At 42.8% G+C, this 21,282-nt stretch overlaps 1 protein-coding gene across 1 annotated transcript in view; it reads left to right on the top strand.

Moving 5' to 3' along the window:
• Positions 1-21,282, top strand: part of LOC147013908 (uncharacterized) — a 53,826-nt gene extending 32,544 nt beyond the window's left edge. The window contains exons 8-15 of the mRNA XM_085851235.1: positions 1,528-1,718; positions 1,895-1,953; positions 2,128-2,169; positions 6,111-6,201; positions 10,127-10,175; positions 14,743-15,930; positions 16,050-16,143; positions 17,041-21,282. Of these exons, the coding sequence (XP_085707361.1) occupies positions 1,528-1,718; positions 1,895-1,953; positions 2,128-2,169; positions 6,111-6,201; positions 10,127-10,175; positions 14,743-15,930; positions 16,050-16,143; positions 17,041-17,114 (1,788 nt within the window). The 3' untranslated portion in view covers positions 17,115-21,282. The remainder of the gene's footprint in view (positions 1-1,527; positions 1,719-1,894; positions 1,954-2,127; positions 2,170-6,110; positions 6,202-10,126; positions 10,176-14,742; positions 15,931-16,049; positions 16,144-17,040) is intronic.

The following is a 21,282-nucleotide window of genomic DNA, read 5'->3' as shown; positions in this document are numbered from 1 at the left end:
AAGTGGTATATAAAGGGGTCTGAAGTGGTATATAAAGGGGTCTGAAGTGGTATATAAAGGGGGGGGTCTCGGCCGATGAAATGTGAAGGGCTGAAAGGGTCTAAGGATTCTAAAGGGTTTAAACGTCATAGGGGTCTGAAAGGTACATAATAATAGACGTAGTCACGGTTAAATGATCCATAATTGGTCGACGTACTCACGGCCCAACTCACGGTAAAACAATACGTAATCAATAGACGTACTCCCATGAGTCGACCGAGGCTTCACCTGGACCGAGGCTTCAGCAGCCATGTTTTTCGGTTTTGTATGTATACGTTATTATCGTACGTCCGGCAACGATGGTTGCTGGACGACATAATAGTGTATGCCACCATTAACAATACGTGTGTTTAAAAGTGGTTTTGTGTTGTTGCTGTCGTACTGCACGTCGTATTACGCCATCACCCACAGCCATTTTAGGCACGATTGGTCCCGTGTTACCTCTGCCCCGCTCCCACAATCTTGATAGATGGGTGCGGTCCTGCCCACCCGAATTTCACTTCATATTGCTGTGTGTCGTGAAACGGTTTTGCTTGCTTTTCGTGTCGTCCTTTCCAGTTTTGTGAAAATTTTCAGTCGTCACGGACCTTCCCACTATAAAAATGCAGTCGATTTGTGTTTGAAGCTATTTTGATTCGGTCAATTTCGTCGTTCTAAACTGTGTTGTCCAAAAGTTTGATTGGTGTCATTGAACGTGAAATTCTCTGTTGACAACTGCTCGGTACTATTTCGGTTGATAAGTTTTTATCTTGGTTGAATTTTTTTATTTTAATTTTTTAATTTTTGAGCATTGTGGTTGTAATCAAACTTCTGGAGTGTCCATGCCATCCCTAACTTGGAAGTCTACGGATCAGTAAGTCCACCAACTTACTGATAGTGTAAACCACTGGGACTTGTTCTACACTCCACCACCAGGAGCAGCGCTACACGATACATATTTGCATAAATAATTTGTCCCCCCCCCCCTAAAAACCCTCCTTTAGGAATGCAAATACACACCAAGCCAAATCATATTTAGTATGATTAATGTATTGCAAGCTCTTGTTAAATAAGAACCAAATATACAATGTGTCCACATTGAAATGAAACTACTTTGAAGCCTTCTAAATTTTTATTGAATCATGAAACGGAGGAATATTCACCCAGCTCAGAGTTGGTCTGCTTGAGCGTTTAATTTGGTATGTGGGTACATATAATTTGGGTACATTGGAGTAAACAATGGACATGTGCACCATTTGTATCGCGGACCAAGTCACAATGGTACTCGTTTTCCCTCCACACATTTTCGAACATCTCAGGGGGGCTACGGAGGCCACTGCCGCCGTGCAGCACTATTTCAGCGGAACAATGTCCTGCACCTTTGTGTGGTACACTCTGCACTTCACATATAAGACTTGTACGTAAAAATTTTTTTATGAGGCTTCAAAGTTGTTTCATTTCAAGATGAGTACAATGCTTGCGATGATGTGACATGTCGTCGTTTTTCAGGATGGATGGGCACGTAGCGATGGCATGTCCAGTGAGATGCACATGCAGTTGTCCATGACGGGACGTGAGCGTGTTGAATATGCCCGCTGGAAACACGAGCGCGAAGTTATTGACCGCGAGCGCCTAAGCAGGCATCGCAATGCGGCGGGCGAGTGGCGCCGTGAGTGGGACGCCAACAAGTCGGAGAACATGTAAGCTTGGCTTGAGTGTAGTTTTATCTTCTCCGGTTTGCCAACACGTCCTTGTTGAACTCGCGTACAGATTTGAGGGAAAAGGAGTGCATCGTTGTTTTTGTTGTTTTTAAAAATTTATTTACTTCTCGTGCTTTCTCTTCCACGTCCCTTCCATATCCTTCTCTGCGGGGCAGGTTTAGAGAAACTGCAGGTGGAGCTGAAACTGATAATGCAGATGGAAATGTTTACCAAGGTAAGTGTAAACTTGTCAATCATTGACAGTCGTCCTTGTGTGATTTCCTTGCTCTTTTTTTTTTATTATTTTTTTAATTTTTTTCCCAGAGCTGGTATTTGCAGGATCACACAGGTGAGTAAGAACCGAGTGAGGCCTTTTGCTTCCAGAATAATCTCCTTTTTGCTTTCTCAGGAAACCGAAAGCGGCTCTTTGGCGTAAGGTTCCGCCTTGCAGGTTTGGCTGGCATGGTACTTTGCAGTTTCAACACGTGTTATTTTCTCCATGAGTAGATCCAATCATGCTCTCCAACTGCAGTGTTTCCATCAACCTCGATTATTTTTGTGCATTCCTCCAAGTTTTCAAACTTCTTGTAACTCGAGCACGACCCGTTACAAAGTGATGCCCACACCGGGGGCTCTGCCCCCAAGATAGCCGAAAGCCGATTGACCGCAGTGAGCGGGGCTTCGTTGTTGTTCAAAACTAACAGTCAGATACCAAGACTGCAGAACAAATATGGCATCTTCTCATCAGATGAAAGCAATTCGATGATAAAACGGTGAATTCAAGTACATGTACAGTAAAAGCTGTGTTATCCGGCACCCATGGGACTTTGCCCCTGCCGGTTAATTAAATATACCAGTTATCTAAATCTTACATAAAAATTGTACAAAAGAGCAACTTATGAAACTTTGCCTGTGAAAAATAGATTAAACGAGCAGGGCACTCAGTCGAGTGCACACCTCCCGCTTCGCAATGCCTGATCCAGTGGAACATAATCGGGCCCAATAATATTTTGAAAAGTATGATGCTATGTATTGTTTTTCGCCCCATCTCTCAATGATGAAGAATTACTTTAACAAGCTCGAATGAGCTAAAGATCCTCGTCCGTTTAATGATGACGTCATAAAAACGAATATGACGTCATTGTGATGTATCAGGTTTGCGATAAATTATCTGTGCTAATGCCCGGCTTGATTCCCGCAAACAAAATTCAAACAGCTTGCCCGGTTTCGGAGATAATGGTATAGGCGATTTCCATTAGCGGCGATATTATGACGTCAACTTTTTTTTTCTAGGAAGAATTTCCAAAATCGGAGATGGTTACTGCCTGTGCGTGGGCTTTCTGCATATACATGGCAAGTTTCACGAAGATCCGATGAAAACTCTGGATTGTGAAACAAAAAATGTCAAAAAATAGGAATGACATCATAAAAATTGATATGACGTCATAGTGATGCATCATGTGTGTGGTAATTCATCTCTGCTAATGCCCCGTTCGATTCCCTCAAACAGAATTCAAAAAACTTGCCAAGTTTCGGAGATAATTTTTTAGGCGATTTCCATTAGCGGAGATATTTTGACGTCATAACTTTTTTTTTTTGGAGGAATTTTCAAAATCGGAGATGGTTACTGTCTGCACAGGGTATTTTTACATATATACGCCAAGTTTCAGGAAGTTTCGATGAAAACTGTAGGTTGTGAAACAAAAAAGTCCACAAGAAGAAGATGAAGAACAACAACGTGAGTAAGACTTGGAGATCCTCCACGAGGATCTAAAAATTAAATAATTCTCGTATCCGTATCCAGATTCAGATCTTCACCAAAATCAAATCAATTCGCTGTGGTCACACACCCAACCTGCCGACCAAGTTTCATCCGGATCCGTCCACAACTTTGAGATATCCTGCAGACAGGGGTGAAAACGTAACCTCCTTCACCTTTGGTGGTGGAGGTAATAATAACATTATTACAGTATAGTTTAGAGGTAATTACCATTGAATTATGTAAAACAATAACGTACCTGTATTAGAGAGCATAAATGAGTCTTTTGAAGTTGATGGACGATCAAAAGTGTGAACTTCAACTTTTTCAGACTCATCGGGCTCATGTTGTTGAACTCCAGAGGCTTTATCGAACCATTTCCTTATGTTGGACTGCTGCATTGTTTCTTGCCTCCTCCTCCTTATGAAATGTTCTTGTTGTTGAGGTGTAGCTGCATCACTTCCTGGGTGATGTAAGCCAAAACCTTTACCATCATAAGCCCAAGTGATATGTTCAGTTGAAAAGTCTGTTCTTCTGAGTCGTCTTCTTGTTGTTCAACTTCCTTCTGTGGATTAACAACACCGTCTGATTTCGGAGACGGTCATAACACAGGTCACTTCAACATCTCGGTCCACTTCAACATCTCGGTCCACTTCAACATCTCGGTCCACTTCACACCACTTTTCAATTTCTGCTTCGGTCAAACTTTGAAGTGGATTATCGTCACTTGCGTCGCCATACTGGAAATTTGCCTTCTCACTTAACATCAGTCCTGAGAGTGGCGTTCCCTCCAAACACTTGAAAGCAAACCATTCGTACAGAACTTTCTCTAGATACTCCGTCTTTGGCTTGCGTAGAGTCGGACATTCTGGCAGCTTTATCTGTCTCTGACTTGGTGTAAAATTCTAATAACTTGTCCTTCTGGACCTTGATATCAGAGATGGTTGATGATCCGACGTTGTACTCTCACATCAATGCATTTCTAGTCTCTCCCTTCTCCAGTCTCCTACAAATGTCAATCTCGTAGTTGATTGTGAGAACAATCCTCTTCTTCGTCCTCTCCCCACCAGCACTGCTCGATGGAGTAACAGAAGCCATGATGCTTTGGAAATGGAACTTCTTCTTTTTACATGTTCGACCCAAGATTTGCGACCTTGTGATTGGTCATTAGGAGGAGCCAGATGCGTCGTGGCGACAATTCGGACATGCATTTGTTCCTGGTTTTTGTTTTTTTTGGTACGTTGCATTTTGACTCGGGGAAACATCACTGAGTTTTCAAAACGAGGAAGTGAATGCCTGAGGTTTTGTGAAGCCAGTCGATTTTTGTTGCACCTTCGATGGTGTGGATTTACAACGGATGGACGTGGCTCTTGAACCACGAAGCTGTGACAGGTTGCCGAGAGAAAAGCCTCGTTTTCACAGTCGAGGCCGAGTCGACTCTGTATCGCGCGTGTTTTCTTTTTTTTTTTTCTTCTGTTTTAATGGGATAATCAGTGAGTCAGCTGTGTGGTCGTGTGTAAACGACTTAGTTGACATCCCTCCGGTGCCGGTTGGTAAAATGTGCTGGCTTGTAAATTACCGGATAACACAGCCTTTACTGCATAACTAATTTTCTAAACTGAGTGTTTCCTCTCCTCAGTTTCCTTCCATCCATTTTTTTCACCCCATGCATCCTCTTCTGCCCCTCAATCCTCCTCACACCCATTGTTTGTTTAAGTCTGCCTCTATCTTGGCCTTCAACTGCTGTTGGTGTCCCCACCCCCTCCCCCCCCCCCAACACCCCACATCTCACTTGTATCTGTTTACAGCCAGAGAGTAATGGGGAGTGGCAGGGAAAAGTAACAGCACAGGGGAAAAAGAAACTTGATTCAGGTGGGGGGGGGGGGGAAATTATGCAGCTTTGGGTGTGTGCACCATTGTGGGGTCCACTCTGCTGAAAGCCTCTGGTCCAGGGCTCCAGGTGCGGTTGTCACTGTGGCAATCATCATCCTGGAGGCCGAGCCATAACCGAGACTGAGGTGCGCAGAGTATGGGCAAAAGATACTCCCGTCGAACCGATGGTACAGCCACTCAAACCTCCTCTAAAGCGTCATCTCTTAAAGGCTTGAGCGGAGGCATGCCTCACCTGGCCGAGTGTCTTTCCGTGGAGGTATCGGGTCCATGTACCTTGCAGCAGTCTACTGAGCCCCCAGGGGGGGGACGTAAAACCATGGGGCATAATGAAATGATGACGAGCATAAATTGGAGTTGAGGAGAAGGTAAAACCAAATCTTGGAGATGTGTGGGCTCTCTGCGCTAAATCTCCTCATTTACCCATAAAACTTTGCCCATGAGTACGATACACAAACGACATGCAGACGTGGCAAGTATGTACAGGAATCACAAATGCAAAAGGGGTGTTCCAATTCCCTTCCATGCATGTTTTAATATTGTAACCATTTCAGTTAGAATTTTTGTTTGTTTGTTTGTTTGTGTGCATGCTTCCTTTACATGTCATTAAAAAAACATTTTTTGAGCATCTGCATGTTGTTTATTCACTTAATTCTGTTTTGTGTGTTTTTTTTTTTACATTTGACAACTGCCTTTTCTTGATCTTTCTTGATGTACACCGCACTTGCCATCGTGTCTAACAGATAAGCCTCGTTCCCCACGTCCTCACAACCTCGGGGCCTTCATGAGTCGCCCACAGCTCCAAAATCCTGCAGGACGTAATCGTGATTACAGGTGGCTTTCTTTCATTTTCCTGGGCATTTTGATATGCTAGTGGGCCTGTTGGTCCGTTGGACCAAATTTCTCATTAGTCTTCACTGCCTTGTAGCATACCTGCCTGCTGTACTGCTGTAGCATTAGCTCGTCTTTCACCAACCCTAGATGTGCTTGGGCCCGGTTGGAGGTTATACGTTCGTTATTATTATTGCCAAATTATACGGTTATTTTGTTTATTGACATTATTAATATTAAATAATATATTCTTTGTTACAATGTTATCATTGTTTTATTTCTTTTGTATTTAGAATTTCCTTCCATGCCGTGGAAGGACATATTAAGCTGTTCTTTAGGCCTCAACATGGTGTGCGTTTAAAACGTGGGAATTCTTCCGGGTTGTTTGCTGTTAATTAGTTGAATGAACTCAGGAGGTCATGACGATCATTTTGTATCGCACTCCACATCAGAAAGCTCAAGTAGCGCACGCACACACACACGTGCGCACGTGCACGCGCATGCACACACACACTCACACACACTTCGTCCACTTACAGTAGATAGGAGCCTGTGTTGTTACCCCGCGAATCGAATTGTCTCACTCTGTCTGCAGACATTGCTCTGTGATCGAGGAACTCACTTAATTTCAATTGAATGTTATATTTTGAACACGAATCGGAACATGAACCTGCAGTTTAGTAGTACTTTGGCTTTGACTTTGGTAAATTGCACTGAATCTTATCCCAAGCTCACATTTGCTCAAAGGTGTGAGGTCATTGTTTTTATTCTGTCTGGCAGTTTGTAATCTAATTTATGTTCTACATTGTTGGAGCAAATGTTTTTGGGTTTTTTTTTTTTCTTCCAATAACCCCAATGGAATGCCCCCCAGTCATTAGCCGGTGCATTGATAATTGGCATTGTATGATCCTGCATTTTTGATGATGATAAAAGAGTAACCATCACAAGTTTGGTATGTTTTTGTTTTTTAATCAAAATGCTTTTCTCTCTTTTTCATTGTACTATTTTAAGCTAGCCATTCCAATTTTAACTACATATATATGTGCCTTGTGTTGACTTGATGGTTAAGGTGGTGGGCCTGGGATCCCTAGAATCCTGAGTTCAAATCCCACTCAGATGCTTAATTAATACCAGGTGAGGTTGCTCTGCCTGTCATCCTTCCGAGGTCGGCAAAATGAGTGCCAGTATGTTGGTATCCTGTGTCGGAGTGGTGACCCGTCCAGAATTGTGCCCAATAGCCAAGGAGACTGCTTCGGCAGCACCAATGCTCTGCGCAGAGTATGGTCCCGATAGATGGATATATATATATATATATATATATATATATATATATATATATATATATATATATATATATATATATATATATATATATATCGGTCCACCCACATCTCTCATCTGTGAATGAAGGGAATACCCAAACAGCTCTCACCTAATCAACTAAACCCAGGTGGCTAGGATTATATAAATAATTGACACCTCCCACACTCCTCTCGCTGAAGAAGCTGCATAAAGCAATCCAAATAGGCCTACACAAGGTAAGCGCTTTGCTGTTTCGAACCCTTCCGAGAGTTCCTCCACAACTATAAAGATGTTTACACATGAGAATCACAATGCTACACACCCCCTCATGAAACTGGTCCAGTAGCTGAGGGGGTGTGTAGCATTGGGATTCTCATGTATGTACAATGTGTGAACATCTTTTTGTTGTGGAGGAACCCTGGGAAGGGGTTCGAAACAGAAAAGCGCTTACCTTGCGTAAGCCTTCTTGGGTTGCTTTCTGCAGCTTCTTTGGCTAGAGGAGTGTGGGAGGTGTCTTTTTTTTTTTTATTTTTTTATTTTTTTTTTTAATATGTATATACTGTATATACATGCATATTTGTACGTAGGTTTGTGCAAGCCTGCAAAAGTCAAAAGTATTTACCCCCTTCCAATGTTTTCACATTTTGATGCCACCTGAGCTTATTTCATGATGCTTTCAAATCAAACTTGATATATAGAGTCTTCACAAACTACTCCAAAGTGATAAAGTTGAAAAATGCACATAAAATGTGAACAAGTTCGATTAACAGAGAAAATTAGATGATTCTCAGTTGCATAAGTCTTCAAACTCTTTGTCTAATTATCCCAAAATCACTTCAGTAGCAAATTATTTGTTTAAAAAGTTGCAAAATAAGTGTAATCGGTTTCACCTGTATGTAATCAGTTGTTCAACTTAAAAAATAACCTCCCCCACTTGCACCTTAAAACTCCTTACGTAAGTAACTCACTTTGTCAACCAACAAGGCAAACAGGAAGAACAAGGAGCTTTCCAAAGAAGTCAGACATAAAGTGGTGGAGAAACATCGTTCAGGAGAGGGTTATAAGAAGATTTCATTATCCGTTTGAGTACGGAGAAGTCCATGATTAAGAAGTGGAAGATGTATCCTACCACCCAGACGACCCAGATCAGGTCACCCATCCAAACTCAGCAGCCGAGCAAGCAGGAAACTGGTTTGGGATGTCACTGTAAATACAATGACTGAAAGATCTGCAAGGCTCGATGTCCAAGATGGGGGTCAGTGTTCATCAATCAACAAGATCCCGTTCCCTTCATAAAGCCGGCCTCTGGACAGGTGGCAAGAAAGAAGCCAATACTGAAAAAGACACGCCTAAAAGCTCCTATTGAGTTTGCGAAAAAGCATCTTAATGATACTGCAGGCACGTGGAGAAAGGTTTTGTGGTCAGACGAGACAAAAATTAAACTTTTTGGTTTAAATTCAAAGCATTAAGTCTGGCGCAAGCCTAACACTGTACATCACCCAGCCAACACCATCCCCAACTGTCAAGCATGGGGCTGATTTTTCATCATCAGGGGTTGACCAGCTTGTCAGGATAGAAGGGACAATGGACGGTGAAAAGTAGAGAGAATCCTCGATGAAAACCTGCTTCAGTCGGCCATGAATCTGAAACTGGGTAGGAGATTCACATTTCAGCAGAACAATGATCTGAAGCACAAAGATAAAGTCATACTGGAGTGGCTGAGTAAGAAGAAAATATATGTTCTTGAGTGGCGCAGTCAAAGTCCTGCCTTGAACCCAGTTGAACATTGATGGTGAGACGTGAAGATTGCAGTCCATCGACGATCCCCATCAAACTTGGCAGAACTAGAGCAATTTTCACGTGAAGAATGGGCAAAATTTCACCATTTCACTGTGCATAGCTGGTAGAGACCTACCCAAAAAGCCTCATCGCAGTCATTGCTGCAAAAGGTGCTTCCACCAAATACTGACCGAAGGGGCTGAATACTTTTGCAACCAGTGAATTTTGATTTGTACATTGAATGTAAATGTAGCCACCTGTCATGCAATCCTTTATTCGGTGGCCACGAGCTAGTTTGAGGTGGTTTCAGGGAAGTGTAACTGTTGTGTGGAGCACAGGGAGTGTGACTGGTCTGTGGAGTGCAGGGAGTAGGCGTTTGCTGAACAGTAAGCATGGAGCCGGCAATTGTGGAGCGTGTTGTACGCTCTGTGTGTGCGGAGGAAATGAATGCAGACCAGGGTACAGAAGCTGAAAAGAACATTTATCGTATAGCTATCGATACACGCACAATGCATTTGTGCTCACATAGACTTCAGACACTTATCGAAACACTACTACAAAATAACTAGGTTTATTCCACATGAGGATCTCTCTTTCCCCCACAGGGGCCAAAAACTGCAATAAAACAATTACTCATCAAACTTACAGTATTTGCTACTCTCATCGTCCACCATTATTTTCCCCTGCTCTCCCTCCTCCCTGATAGCTGTACCTGCATCCATAATTATCGATGCCCCTCTCCTTACCGCTACACCTTGGGTTTTTACTGGTGGGTTTGTGATGCACTCCTAGAATCCTTACTGACTCTATGAATGTCTGTCTGTCGTTTAAACCTCCTGCATTGAAGCATGCATGATGAGAGATGGCGAGATGACACACCAGCACCATCTTCAGAGGTATGTCTCATCCAGTGTGTTATGCCTTAAAAATGTGCATGGAAAATTTCTAGGTTTGATCATGGGGAGAGGAGGATTGATACCAAGATGAAGTCACAGATATATTGTTGTGGGCCGGGTATCTGCGGCAAGCACGACTGCTAGATGGAGCAGTAGAGTCGGCTCCACCGAAAACCCAGAAGCTAGATCGTACCTTTCCGATAACTCCGAAGATACGGGTCCCTTGCAGGACCGTGAATCGTCAATAATTCAACCGCGTGGGACAGGGTTATTTGCCAAACTTCAAAATACCTAGAGGCCCACGTGGCGAGCTACCGAGGAATTCACACCCTCGACGGAGCTCGAACGGGACGAGCCATTACCATGCTCGACCCGTGCGTTACCCGAGCGGATGGTAACCGAGGTCCTGTCGGTCCAAATGCACAACTACGGCAGCAACGGCCTTTTTAATCCACCAACATTCACCGTGGCGAGCCAATGAAAGAAAGGACAAGGACGAGCTGAAACATTGAACAATAGGGATATTTATTTACAAGAGGCAGGGAGGGAACACACAAAGAGCAACTTTAAACCGACTAAGCAATGCAAATAATGTACAGCAAAGAGCACTTAACAATTCCTACTTACAGACGGGGCCCAAGGACACGCACACGCACACACCCAAAAGAAGATGGATCTCAATGGTCTTTATTCGGCTCTCCAGCTGAGGAGGATAGTTCGGCTGGGAGTCAGAACGGTTGGCTACCTGGCCGCGAGCATGCGGCTGGACCTCCACCCCTTCCCGGAGCTCCGGTCGCCAAAGGACAGACCAGGGCAGCCGAATCCAGAGGAGGCGAGACGAGGTGACCTCCCGTGTTGAGTTGGCCAATCGCTTGTCGTACTGCGCCGGACGAGACGCCTCGGATGCGCGGGGTGCAGCCAGACTCAGACCAGACCAAATACGCGCTCAAGCACACGGGACCAAACTCCTCTCTCTCGACCGGACAACCACGATGCCACCCCGAGTGCCTGGGATGGAGAATGAAGGGCGGACGCCAACCAGCGCGAGCGCGGACGAAGCAGCGAGCGCCAGCAGACAAGGTCAGGCGATCCGACCGACCAAAAACCAACTCCACTCAGATCCCTCCTGTCGGATCGTGCCAAATTATTCACCCGCTCTCCAAAGGGAGGAGCCGCCTGCCATGGACCCGCTCTTGCTCACTGGACGGTTTTGGCATGCAAAATGCGCTCGTTGCTCCGTGATTGGCCAAAAGGGGCGCCAAGTCTGCTGATTGGACCGGGGGGCATGGCGGCCGCCACGGCGGACCGCCCCTCAAACAGGGAATGCAACATTGTCCTGCGTGGGCTGTGCTCATTGGCCGACCGGCGGCAACCTCGCTCGCATCCCCCGGATTGGGCAAGAGAGACGCCAGGTCTTCTTGAACTCCGCCCACTGCCAGCGTTATGGCGTCAGGATGGAGCGAAGGTGTTGTTGTAGTTGTTGGTGATATAAAAATGTAAAATAAAACCCTGACTATCAAAATAACTCTGCAGCGCACGAACATTTAATTCCCATTAGACTAGGGACGGGTTCTATCTATGAACATACACTTACCGATATAACTGTTCTATAAAGACCTGAATGCTGAGTGCAGTAAGCTTCCAAATTCGCAACAATATATATATATATATATATATATATATATATATATATATATATATATATATATATATATATATATATATGGAGGGCCATTGTAAGGTTGGCATGAAGGGCTGGATGTATCAAGATGGCACAGTGTTGGAAGTTGGCTGAGGATATGCAGTCATACTTGAATAACAGGGTCATAGAAATCTTATTTGTAGAAGGAAACAAGAGGTGACTTTTGGCTCATTATACTTGTGCCATTATTCCAACTAACTGCAAGTCGTGCAACTTGCACAGCTCATCCAAAGCAAGAAATTTAATCGATGAGATTGAAAGCAAATTGGAAGAGTCGGCTCACTATGGCTGACTTGTGTTTTGTTTTTTGTTTTGTTTTTCTCAAGATATTATAGGATCTTCAATCTGAACAGTGAAGATAGAGATGTAACTAATGACTTTGCTTCTTAACCTTGGTGGATGTATGCTCGATAAATGCAGTTTCTCTTTGTTGGCATTACATCAAAGCAACAGTTTTTTAATCTGACTAAAGGCCCGGTCACACCTTGACGTTTTAGCCAGCGATGGCAACGTATTAAAATGTATGTAAAACACTGGCTTACGTTGAACTTTTGATGTTTTTTTTTTTTTTTAAGATTCGGACGTATTCATAGCGACTTGGTCTTATGTGTAACGCATTGGTAACGACACAGAACGTTTCGTTGTGTTACAGATAACTTATACCAACGAATGCTGAACCTGTTGTTGGCCTACACAACCGATGCCCAACGATAGTCTAACTCAGGCATAGCGCGTTGCACGCATCGCCGACGATGTCGTGACGTAGCCTATTAAAAGGCTGACGCACAACGATTCAAATCATAACTGCCGTAGAAATGGAAGGGTCAAAATCGCAGTCACACCTTGGCGATCTTGCCAGCGTATGCCGACGTAACAAAAAGTGTGTCTAAAACGTTGGGGCACGTCGAATACGGTATGGGTAAGTTTGGTATGCGCGAGTAGAACGCTAAATACGCTATCATAAGTCGTAGTAAGTAGAGTACGTCAAGAAATTTTGAACATGTTCAAAATTTTTGGACGTACTCGGCGTATGACACACGTTCCGCATGCGATGAGGATAAGTTTTACACACGATATGTGGACGCTTACACACGTCCACAAAGGCTACTTATAAGCTACTCATAAGTCGAAACACGTCGCGGTAATGTCTTTTTTACGCGAAACTTATTTCTAACTTATGTTTGACGTGCTTTGAACCAATTCTTTACGTAGTCCCAACACACATCGACGTATGTAGACGTATTCCAATGACGTCTTCCGGTCGACAAAAAAAATAAATGAACGTGTTTGTAGGTTACAACTGCCATATAAAGACGTGTTCCCAGCGGTTTTGGAATTGGTATATAAAAATGCTGCTCATAAAAGGGGAACCCAACAGTGTTTTCGAGTCCTTTTTGAGTCGATGTCCATGTCAGCAGTAACAGTATCAGTATCAGTAACAGTATCAGTATTCGTAGTAGTTTGTTCATGTTGGCAGTAGTAGGTGGGTGTGAGGGGGAGGGTGTGGGTTATGATGGATCGTCCTTGCGTCCACGTGTCCACGGGTAGGTTCATAGGCTGCCACTCAACGATTTAAATGGCTGCATCTCCACTATTGAAAGTAGACGCTTGCGCTCAACAATTGGATTTTTTTACACTCAACGACTTTTAAACGGTACCACTCAGCTAGTTTCATTGTTTACAATGAACGATTTAAATTGCTGTCACTCGCCTTTGTTTTTTTTTTTTTTTTGTTTTTTTTTGACGCTGGGGTTTGGAAATTTGAAGTGTTTCTTCTGAACGTGTTAAAACGCTCAAACTCGACTATTTTAAATAGATGCTGCCGATTGACAATTGGAATCAAAGCCAAGCTAGACATCGAAGTGTGAACATCCTCGTCATGCCGAAGAAAAGTTTGAAGAATGCTGCACATAAGTGTCCTGGCCGTGGCCGTGGACGCTGACGCAAGGACGATCCATTATACCGACGTCTTTCAGCCTATGAGTAACTTAAAAGTAACGTCTGTCGATGTGTGGCAACGATCACGTAACGTGCCAACAACACGTTAATCATAGGTTAGAAATAAGTTTCGGGTACGCTAAACATTACCTCGGCGTGTCTCAACTTATGATTAACTTACAAGTAGCATGTGTTGATGTCTGTCAACGATCGCAGACCGTGCCTACAACTTGTGGCCAGCGTAGCGGAACGTGTGAGTCATACGCCGGCATACGTCGTGAAATTTCAAGCATGAAAAAATTTGAGGACAACCAAAAAGTACAACGTTTAAAGCCAACGTACTACGACGTATGGCAACGTACTACGACGTATGCCAGCGTGCTCTCAATGTTATCAAAACTTACCCATAACGTATTCAACGTGTGCCAGCGTTTTAGAAAAAAAATTCAAAAATCGGCATACGTTGGCTAAAACGTCAAGGTGTGACCGGGCCTTAAGGATTGAATCCAGACAATACTACACAACAGCAAGTGAGATATCTTGTCATCCCTCTGAAATACTGCATACTGTATATTCCATGAGTTGTTTTCTTGTGTTTAAAAATAATGTGAAAAAAAGTCATGAGTATTGTCGGGAAGGACTTGGGGGTGGGTGGGGGGGGTGCTTCATAACATTCTTAACCCAATCTACATAAAATGTGTCAGTTGTTGAAACTCCATTGATAAAGCCATCTCTTCCCCATCTGCCCCCTAATCATTGCTTTCCCCGATACATTTACATGTGCAACAATTTTGTCCAATTCATTTTTTTTTAACCCATGACCCCCCCTCCCCCCTTTCTTATACTGCAATGTAAACATGACTTCATGAAAGGTAATATTTGAATAAGATATATTTGCTTAGATATACAGTGTACCTATACATCCAGCAGGATGTGCTGCAACCAGTACCTGCAGATCGGCCGGTTCACAATCAAGGTCGAGGCCGGGACGACATACCAGAAGGTTCAGATGGTGGTGCTGTGACTGCTGCCGTTGCCTGCGATGATGAAACAACTATGACAGTTCCTGTCTCAGTGATGAAGCCTCCCCGAGGCCGGAGCACCAAAGCCATGCGACCGAAAGAGCAAAGAACACTACGAGGTCAACCAGCGCGACACCTGGATCTGCCTGAGCGTGATCCTGTTATCAAGGGTTGTGAGCGAAGTCAACTCGATACTGGTGTCAAGCCTTCCACACTTATATCTTCCATCTCACCAGGCAATGATTATCAATCTGTAGGGGATTGGGCTGATTTGGTAGACTCTGTTTCCCCACAGACCTATGACTTATCACCTCCAAGATCAGATGCACCAACTTTTATTAACAGCACTTTGCTGTCACACTCAGCAGATTGTTCTGCTGCCTCTCAGTCACTGGAAACCATGATGCCAAGAGAAGAACGTGATGTAGAAGGTGCTGCAGAAACAGAATGTGACAACCCTGTAGAAGAAGAAACTCCAACAAATGTGCAAACTTTGAAGGCAGAAGAACACCACGAGGCAGCACCTGATGGGTGTAGTTCACCTGGGGACCGCAACACCTTTGTACTGGAACATGCAATTACCCAAAATGATTTGTCCTCTTCCATCCCAGTTGAGATTTCTTCTTTAGATGTTCCACAGCCTGAGGTGTTGGCCCATGCTAACATGGAGGAAACCATGGAGGGGGTTCATAACATCTCATCAAATCTACATGAAGTATCCTCCCACCCGACTTTACTACCGCAACAAGAACATGGCATCTCACAAAGTGATGATGCTTTGAAAGATGCTGAACCACCACTATTGGCTCGCTGTGCCAATGTGGATGGAGAAGATGATATTGTGTCAAAGCAAACAGACATTACAGTATGTGAAAAGAAACCTTGTATCACTGAAGGCAAAGAGGCAGAGCACATACCAGTTGAGGAGGATTGCTCAGCAGGGCCTCGTCTTGCTGATTCAGAGGAAGTCTGTTGTTCGAATGAAAATCCTTCTGCGGGAAACGCTGAAAATGTGAATGCAGAGTTGATTGAACCAGCAGAGGGATTGGGTGTTGGTGGTGATCTTACAGTGCAGGAAAACTTATCTGTGGAGGTACTCTGTTTTAATACTCTCAACTATAATTTAAACTGCTTTGTTACTTTGATGGATATCTAACTCATTGGAAAAAGTATTTTACAAACTTTTAATGGAGCTTTTCTTTTTTAAAATAGAAAAATGAAGCTTCACCAGGTTTTGAGGTCTCAGTGCCCCCTGCTGATGATGAGGGGGAGAGCAAAACCAATGTTACGCAAGAAGGTGACCTTGGTGAGTCCTTCTTCTTCTTCTTCTTCTTCTTCTTCTTCTTCTTCTTCTTCTTTAATGGGCACAATTATTCCCACATTCTTGTGGGGTTGGACAGGGGAAGTTTTGGCCCAAGTCTTTCAAGAACTGGCAGGCCAGGCCCGACGTTCGACGAAGTAGTCAGGGCAGGAATTTGTAATTTGTTCAGGGTGCCGGCAATAGCTCATCTATTCTTTGCAAATAACACCGTGAGATCTTTAATGTCCACCAACGAATACCCGCAGATGTCTCCCCATTTAATGTCCATCCGAGGGGCGGCACACGCACTGATGAAACAACCTGCCTGTGAAACCCAAGATGACAGTTTATAGCTTGGTCAGGATTCAAACTCAGGCTAGGCAGCTTAGAGGCAAGTGTGCATACCTCTCGGCCATCCTTCTAGCGCTTTGATTTGTTGAGTCTTCTGAAGAATCTTATTATATATGCAGGAGATTCTCACGACAGCAGAAATGTTCTGTGGACTGGTCAATGTAGCCGAAAATTAATATAATTACTTCCCCCTGCACCCAAGTGTCAAAATAATTGAAGTGAGACCAACCTACTGCCTTGCATTGCCAAAAAAATGAAGATGATTTTACCTTGTATGGTTCGATTTATAGTTCCTGTTTGCTCAAACTGGCTCTAATAGATAGTATTACTTGATTACTCTGCCATGGCTCATGATTCTTAAAAAAAAAAAATTAATTTTTCAGTTTGTTTTCATCATTTCGAGTTGGACGAGTTAAAAGGACGAATGTAACATTTTGTGGTCAAAAAGAATAATCCATTTTCTTATTGTTGTGCTTGCAAAATATCGTGGTTTTTACGACTGCTTACTAATGTCCCATTCTAATTTTTTTTCCTCCTGTATGTTCTTGTCAGAGTTGAGCACAGATAAGGTGACCGAACAAACGGAGGATGTGTCCATCGACACACAGGATAAAGTGGCAGAGTGAAAATGGTATTGTGAAGCATTCATCACATCAAAAACAACAATGCAATGAAATGTAACATCTGATTATATGAAGATTAGATCTTCACCAAATTGCCGTCGGTCAATGCAACTTTAAATTGTTACTGCCATGTAAGCTTTAAATACCTGGACTCCAATTTTGGTTTTGTCTTTAATATGTTTGTCTCATCTTAACTATTGCTTCCTTACATTGATACCATTGCAGAGGGTCACTTGTGCTGTCCCCTCTTCTGCAATGGTCCATAAGAAAATAATAGCTGACTTTATGATTATTTTATTTTGTTGCCAGAGTACTCGAAGATTGAGAATTAAAAATAATGAATTAGGAGTATACAAGTGTTGTGAAAATAAACAAATAAATAAAATCTATATTTTGCTTCAAAGTAAAACATTCATGCAAAAAGACATGTAAATTATCAAAAAAACAAAAACTTTTCAACATTGATGATGCTCGCTTTGCTGATGTGAAATATCTACGGTAAATATTTTATTCTTGCTTTTGACTTTAGCCTGGTGTTGGCTTAGTGGTTAGGGTGGCGGCTTGGGATCCCAGGGTCCTGAGTTCAAGCCCCGTTGGCTGCTGAATTAACACCAGGGGGTTGACTCAGCCTGTCATCCTTCCGAGGTCGGCGAAATGAGTACCAGTGTACTGGTCCCGGTGTATGCCCCAGTAAGAATAGGTGTACCATATCCCCGTGTGTCGTAAGAAGCGACCAGGGTTGGCATCAGGAAGGGCATCCGGCCATAAAAACATTGCCTCAAAAAAAGCCAACCCCTGCACAGCAGGGAAAAATGGCTGTAAAAACGGTCATTTTTTTATTTTTTGCTTTTGACTTTGTTTTACATTTTTACTTTGAAACTAATGAACCTTAAATGAAAAAGGTGCTTTCATTCTATGCCTTCCACTGGTCAATTGGCACCATCAGCCTTGTTCTAATTTATCTATTTAATTATCAAAGATGGGATAGCAAGTTGCAAGGGTTTTTATGTTTTGCTCTTCTTTGGATGTAGAATTGTAAATACTGACTACCAGCAGATATATCCGTCAAGGACAGGGGATGGCGTGGAGTGCGATTGGTTAGGTGAACCAACAATCCCGTGAGGAACGAGATAAATGGAGGTGATGACAATCTCGTGATGGTTGGGATCGAAACACAACCTACTGGAATTTCATGTCATCCAGCATGGTGAATGTTTTGATAAAAGTCGACTTTTGACTGGGCCAAATGGGGTCAAAGTTCGAAGTAAATTTAGATGCCATAAGCAAAAGTTTAAGTAATTATTGCCAAATAAATTTGGTAACGATGTGTGAAGTGGTCAGATATGAGATGAGAAATGGGATGGACAAATACCCTCATGTATAATTGAGGAACCGATATGACACAAATTTGTAATTGAAAAGGAACCGATAAGAACCTGTTGAACAATTGATGGACACAAGTTTGCCATCAGTAAAATCACAGCTACAAATAAATTGTTTGACAAATGGTTAATGGAATCCAAGAACGAGAATACACAAAGCAGAGGCCACTTGGCCCATCAAACCTGTGTCACCTCCACATTCCTGACAACCAGTGACATCATACAGAATAGAAAAAGTTCATAATCCGAGTCAGAATTAGGACATAAAAGTCGTTTAAAGGTTAAAGTAGACTTGCAGGACAGACACTAGATGCTGGATGTTGTGAATGAATCGGGGAAAGGTAGATGTAACAAAAAGAGAGACGTAAAGTACAAGAATTGCAAATTTGGGGATGAGTGAACTTCGATGGATTGGTTTGGGGCAGTTTAAATCTGGCAATTACAAAGTGTTATTTTGTGTTCACGAAACATGTGAAAGCGATTTGTAAGAAGATTACGGCAGAGACGGTACCGGGATGCAATCCAGTCAATCGTAGGTTAATATCAGTGAGGTTATAATGATTACCACCGTTGGTGGGTGAACACCACCAACATTCAGATATATGCTCTAACTTCTACAGCAGATGAAGAAAATGTGGAGGAGTTTTATGGAAAGTTGCAGGAACTGGTAAAACAGGTGCTTAAAAGGAGATGTTTTAATTATTATGGAGAAGCAGGAGCACCAGGGATTACAGGAAAGCAAGAACTAGGTATCCAAAACAAGCCAGGGAAGTGAATGCTGGAGTTCTGTGTGGAGAATGATCTCATAATTGCAAACACCTCCTTCAAACAACCCAAACATGAACTGCACAGATGGACTTCACCTGATGGACAACAAAGAAATCAGATTGACTACATTCTAATCAACAGATGTTGAAGTGCTGTGCAATCTGACAATACTCTGACAGGCACAGACTGCATGTGGGACAGATCATGAACTCCTTGTGGCAAAAGTATAAGTCAAACTGAGAAAGGGGGGGGGGATTTTTTTTTTTAAGACCAGATAGATCACAGGAAAGTTTGGGTTTAGAACGAGGGTCCATAAGAGTAGAACAGGTCGAGATCTGACAGGTGAATGAAAGATGGAAGGACAATACTGAAACTATATAAACAAGATAGCAATATGATGGCAACCTATGAAGAAAGAATATTGACAAAAACCGAGTGATAGATTTTGATGAATGTTTTGCCAGCCTCAAAAGAGCTGGCAAGTGTAAAAGAACCAAGTGCCGACAAGATTCCAATATAACTCTTTAAAGCAGTTGGAGATGAGGAAATCATATTTTTAACAGCTATCTGTCCACGTATAGGGAGCGGGATTGTACGGCCTAAAACGTGGAAGCAATCCGTCTACATGCCATTTCCAAAGAAAGGTGAAGCAAGAGAATGTTCAAATAACTGAAACTGCTCGATTTCACTTGCTTGCAAGACAGTACTGAAGATCGTTCAACACCGAATAGGAGACTTCATGAAGTGAGAAATACTCATTTAGCATGCAGGTTTCAGAACAGGAAGAGGTACCAGAGATCAAATTGCAAATTTGAGTTTGGTCATGGAAAAAGCAAGGGGATATCAAAGGAAGGTGTATCTGTTTTATAGATTATAGTAAAGCTTTCGATTGTGTTGATCATGAATTGATGTGGGTTATACTGAGAGAGATGGGGATGTTGGAGCACCTTCTATGTCTGATAAGAAGCCTGTACACCAAGCAAGAAGGTACAGTAAGAAAAGAGTACGGAGAGACAAAATGGTTTGGAATTGGAAAAGGGGTTAGACAGCTCGGGATGCATTCTCTCCACTTACTTGTTCAATCTGTATTGTGAGTACATCATGAGGAAATGAAACTTGGATGACATAGAGTCTGGAGCCAGGATTGGAGGAAGATGTATCAACAACCTGAAGTACGCTGATGATCCCACTCTGTTGGAAGAAAGTAAAGAGGACTTGATGAAACTGGTGCAGACAGTGAAGAAGGAAAGTGAAAAAGCTGTTTTTTTAATTTAAACCGAAAAAGACTAAAATCTTGTCAACTGAGAAGATCGACGTGTTCAGATTGGGAGATGATCACGTGGAAACGGTGGAAAGTTTAATCTTATTGTGTTCTAAGATTGTGGAGGAGAAATGAATAGATGGTTACCGTTGGGGAGAACAGCAAGAAGATTGACAGTTTTCAAATGTCGTGTTGGAAATGAATATAAAAAAATTCCATAGGCTGCAAGAAAAACAAACCAATCAGTTCTTGAAGAAATTAGATCACCATGTACATTAGAAGTGCTAATGCTAAACAGAAACTGTCATTCTTTGGATACATCATGCATGCAAAAAAGGAAAGTATGGAGAAGTCCATCATGCTGGGTATGGGTGAGGGAAGAGGAACAGGCAGACCTTACAATGTGCCGGGTGGATGGGGTAAAGGCTGCAACCAAGTTGTTTCTGCCAGAACATCAGAAAGCAGTGCAGGATAGGGATGTTTGGAGAAATCTGATCACCAATGTCACTGGAAGTCAGCCACGACTTGACGGAACTGGATAACTATGTACTTTCAAGTGTATTGTGTGGACTTTCTCATGGTTTACTGCCTTTGGAAACACCATGTCTATATCTTTTTAAAATACAGATTCTGCATCATGGCTTTGTTCTGCATAATCTTGTCGTTGTATTTTCTTTGCAAACAAAGCACGAACTGCATAACCAGGTGGGGTGTGTGTGTACGCCTCAATACACGGTCCACTGGTGTGTTCTCGATCATT

Source organism: Eptatretus burgeri, chromosome 13, assembly GCF_056783735.1.
Source record: "Eptatretus burgeri isolate ZD-2024b chromosome 13, Ebu_testis_v1, whole genome shotgun sequence".
NCBI lineage: Eukaryota > Metazoa > Chordata > Myxini > Myxiniformes > Myxinidae > Eptatretus > Eptatretus burgeri.
Note: the sequence above shows the minus strand (reverse complement) of the source record. Positions and strands in the feature narration are given on the sequence as shown.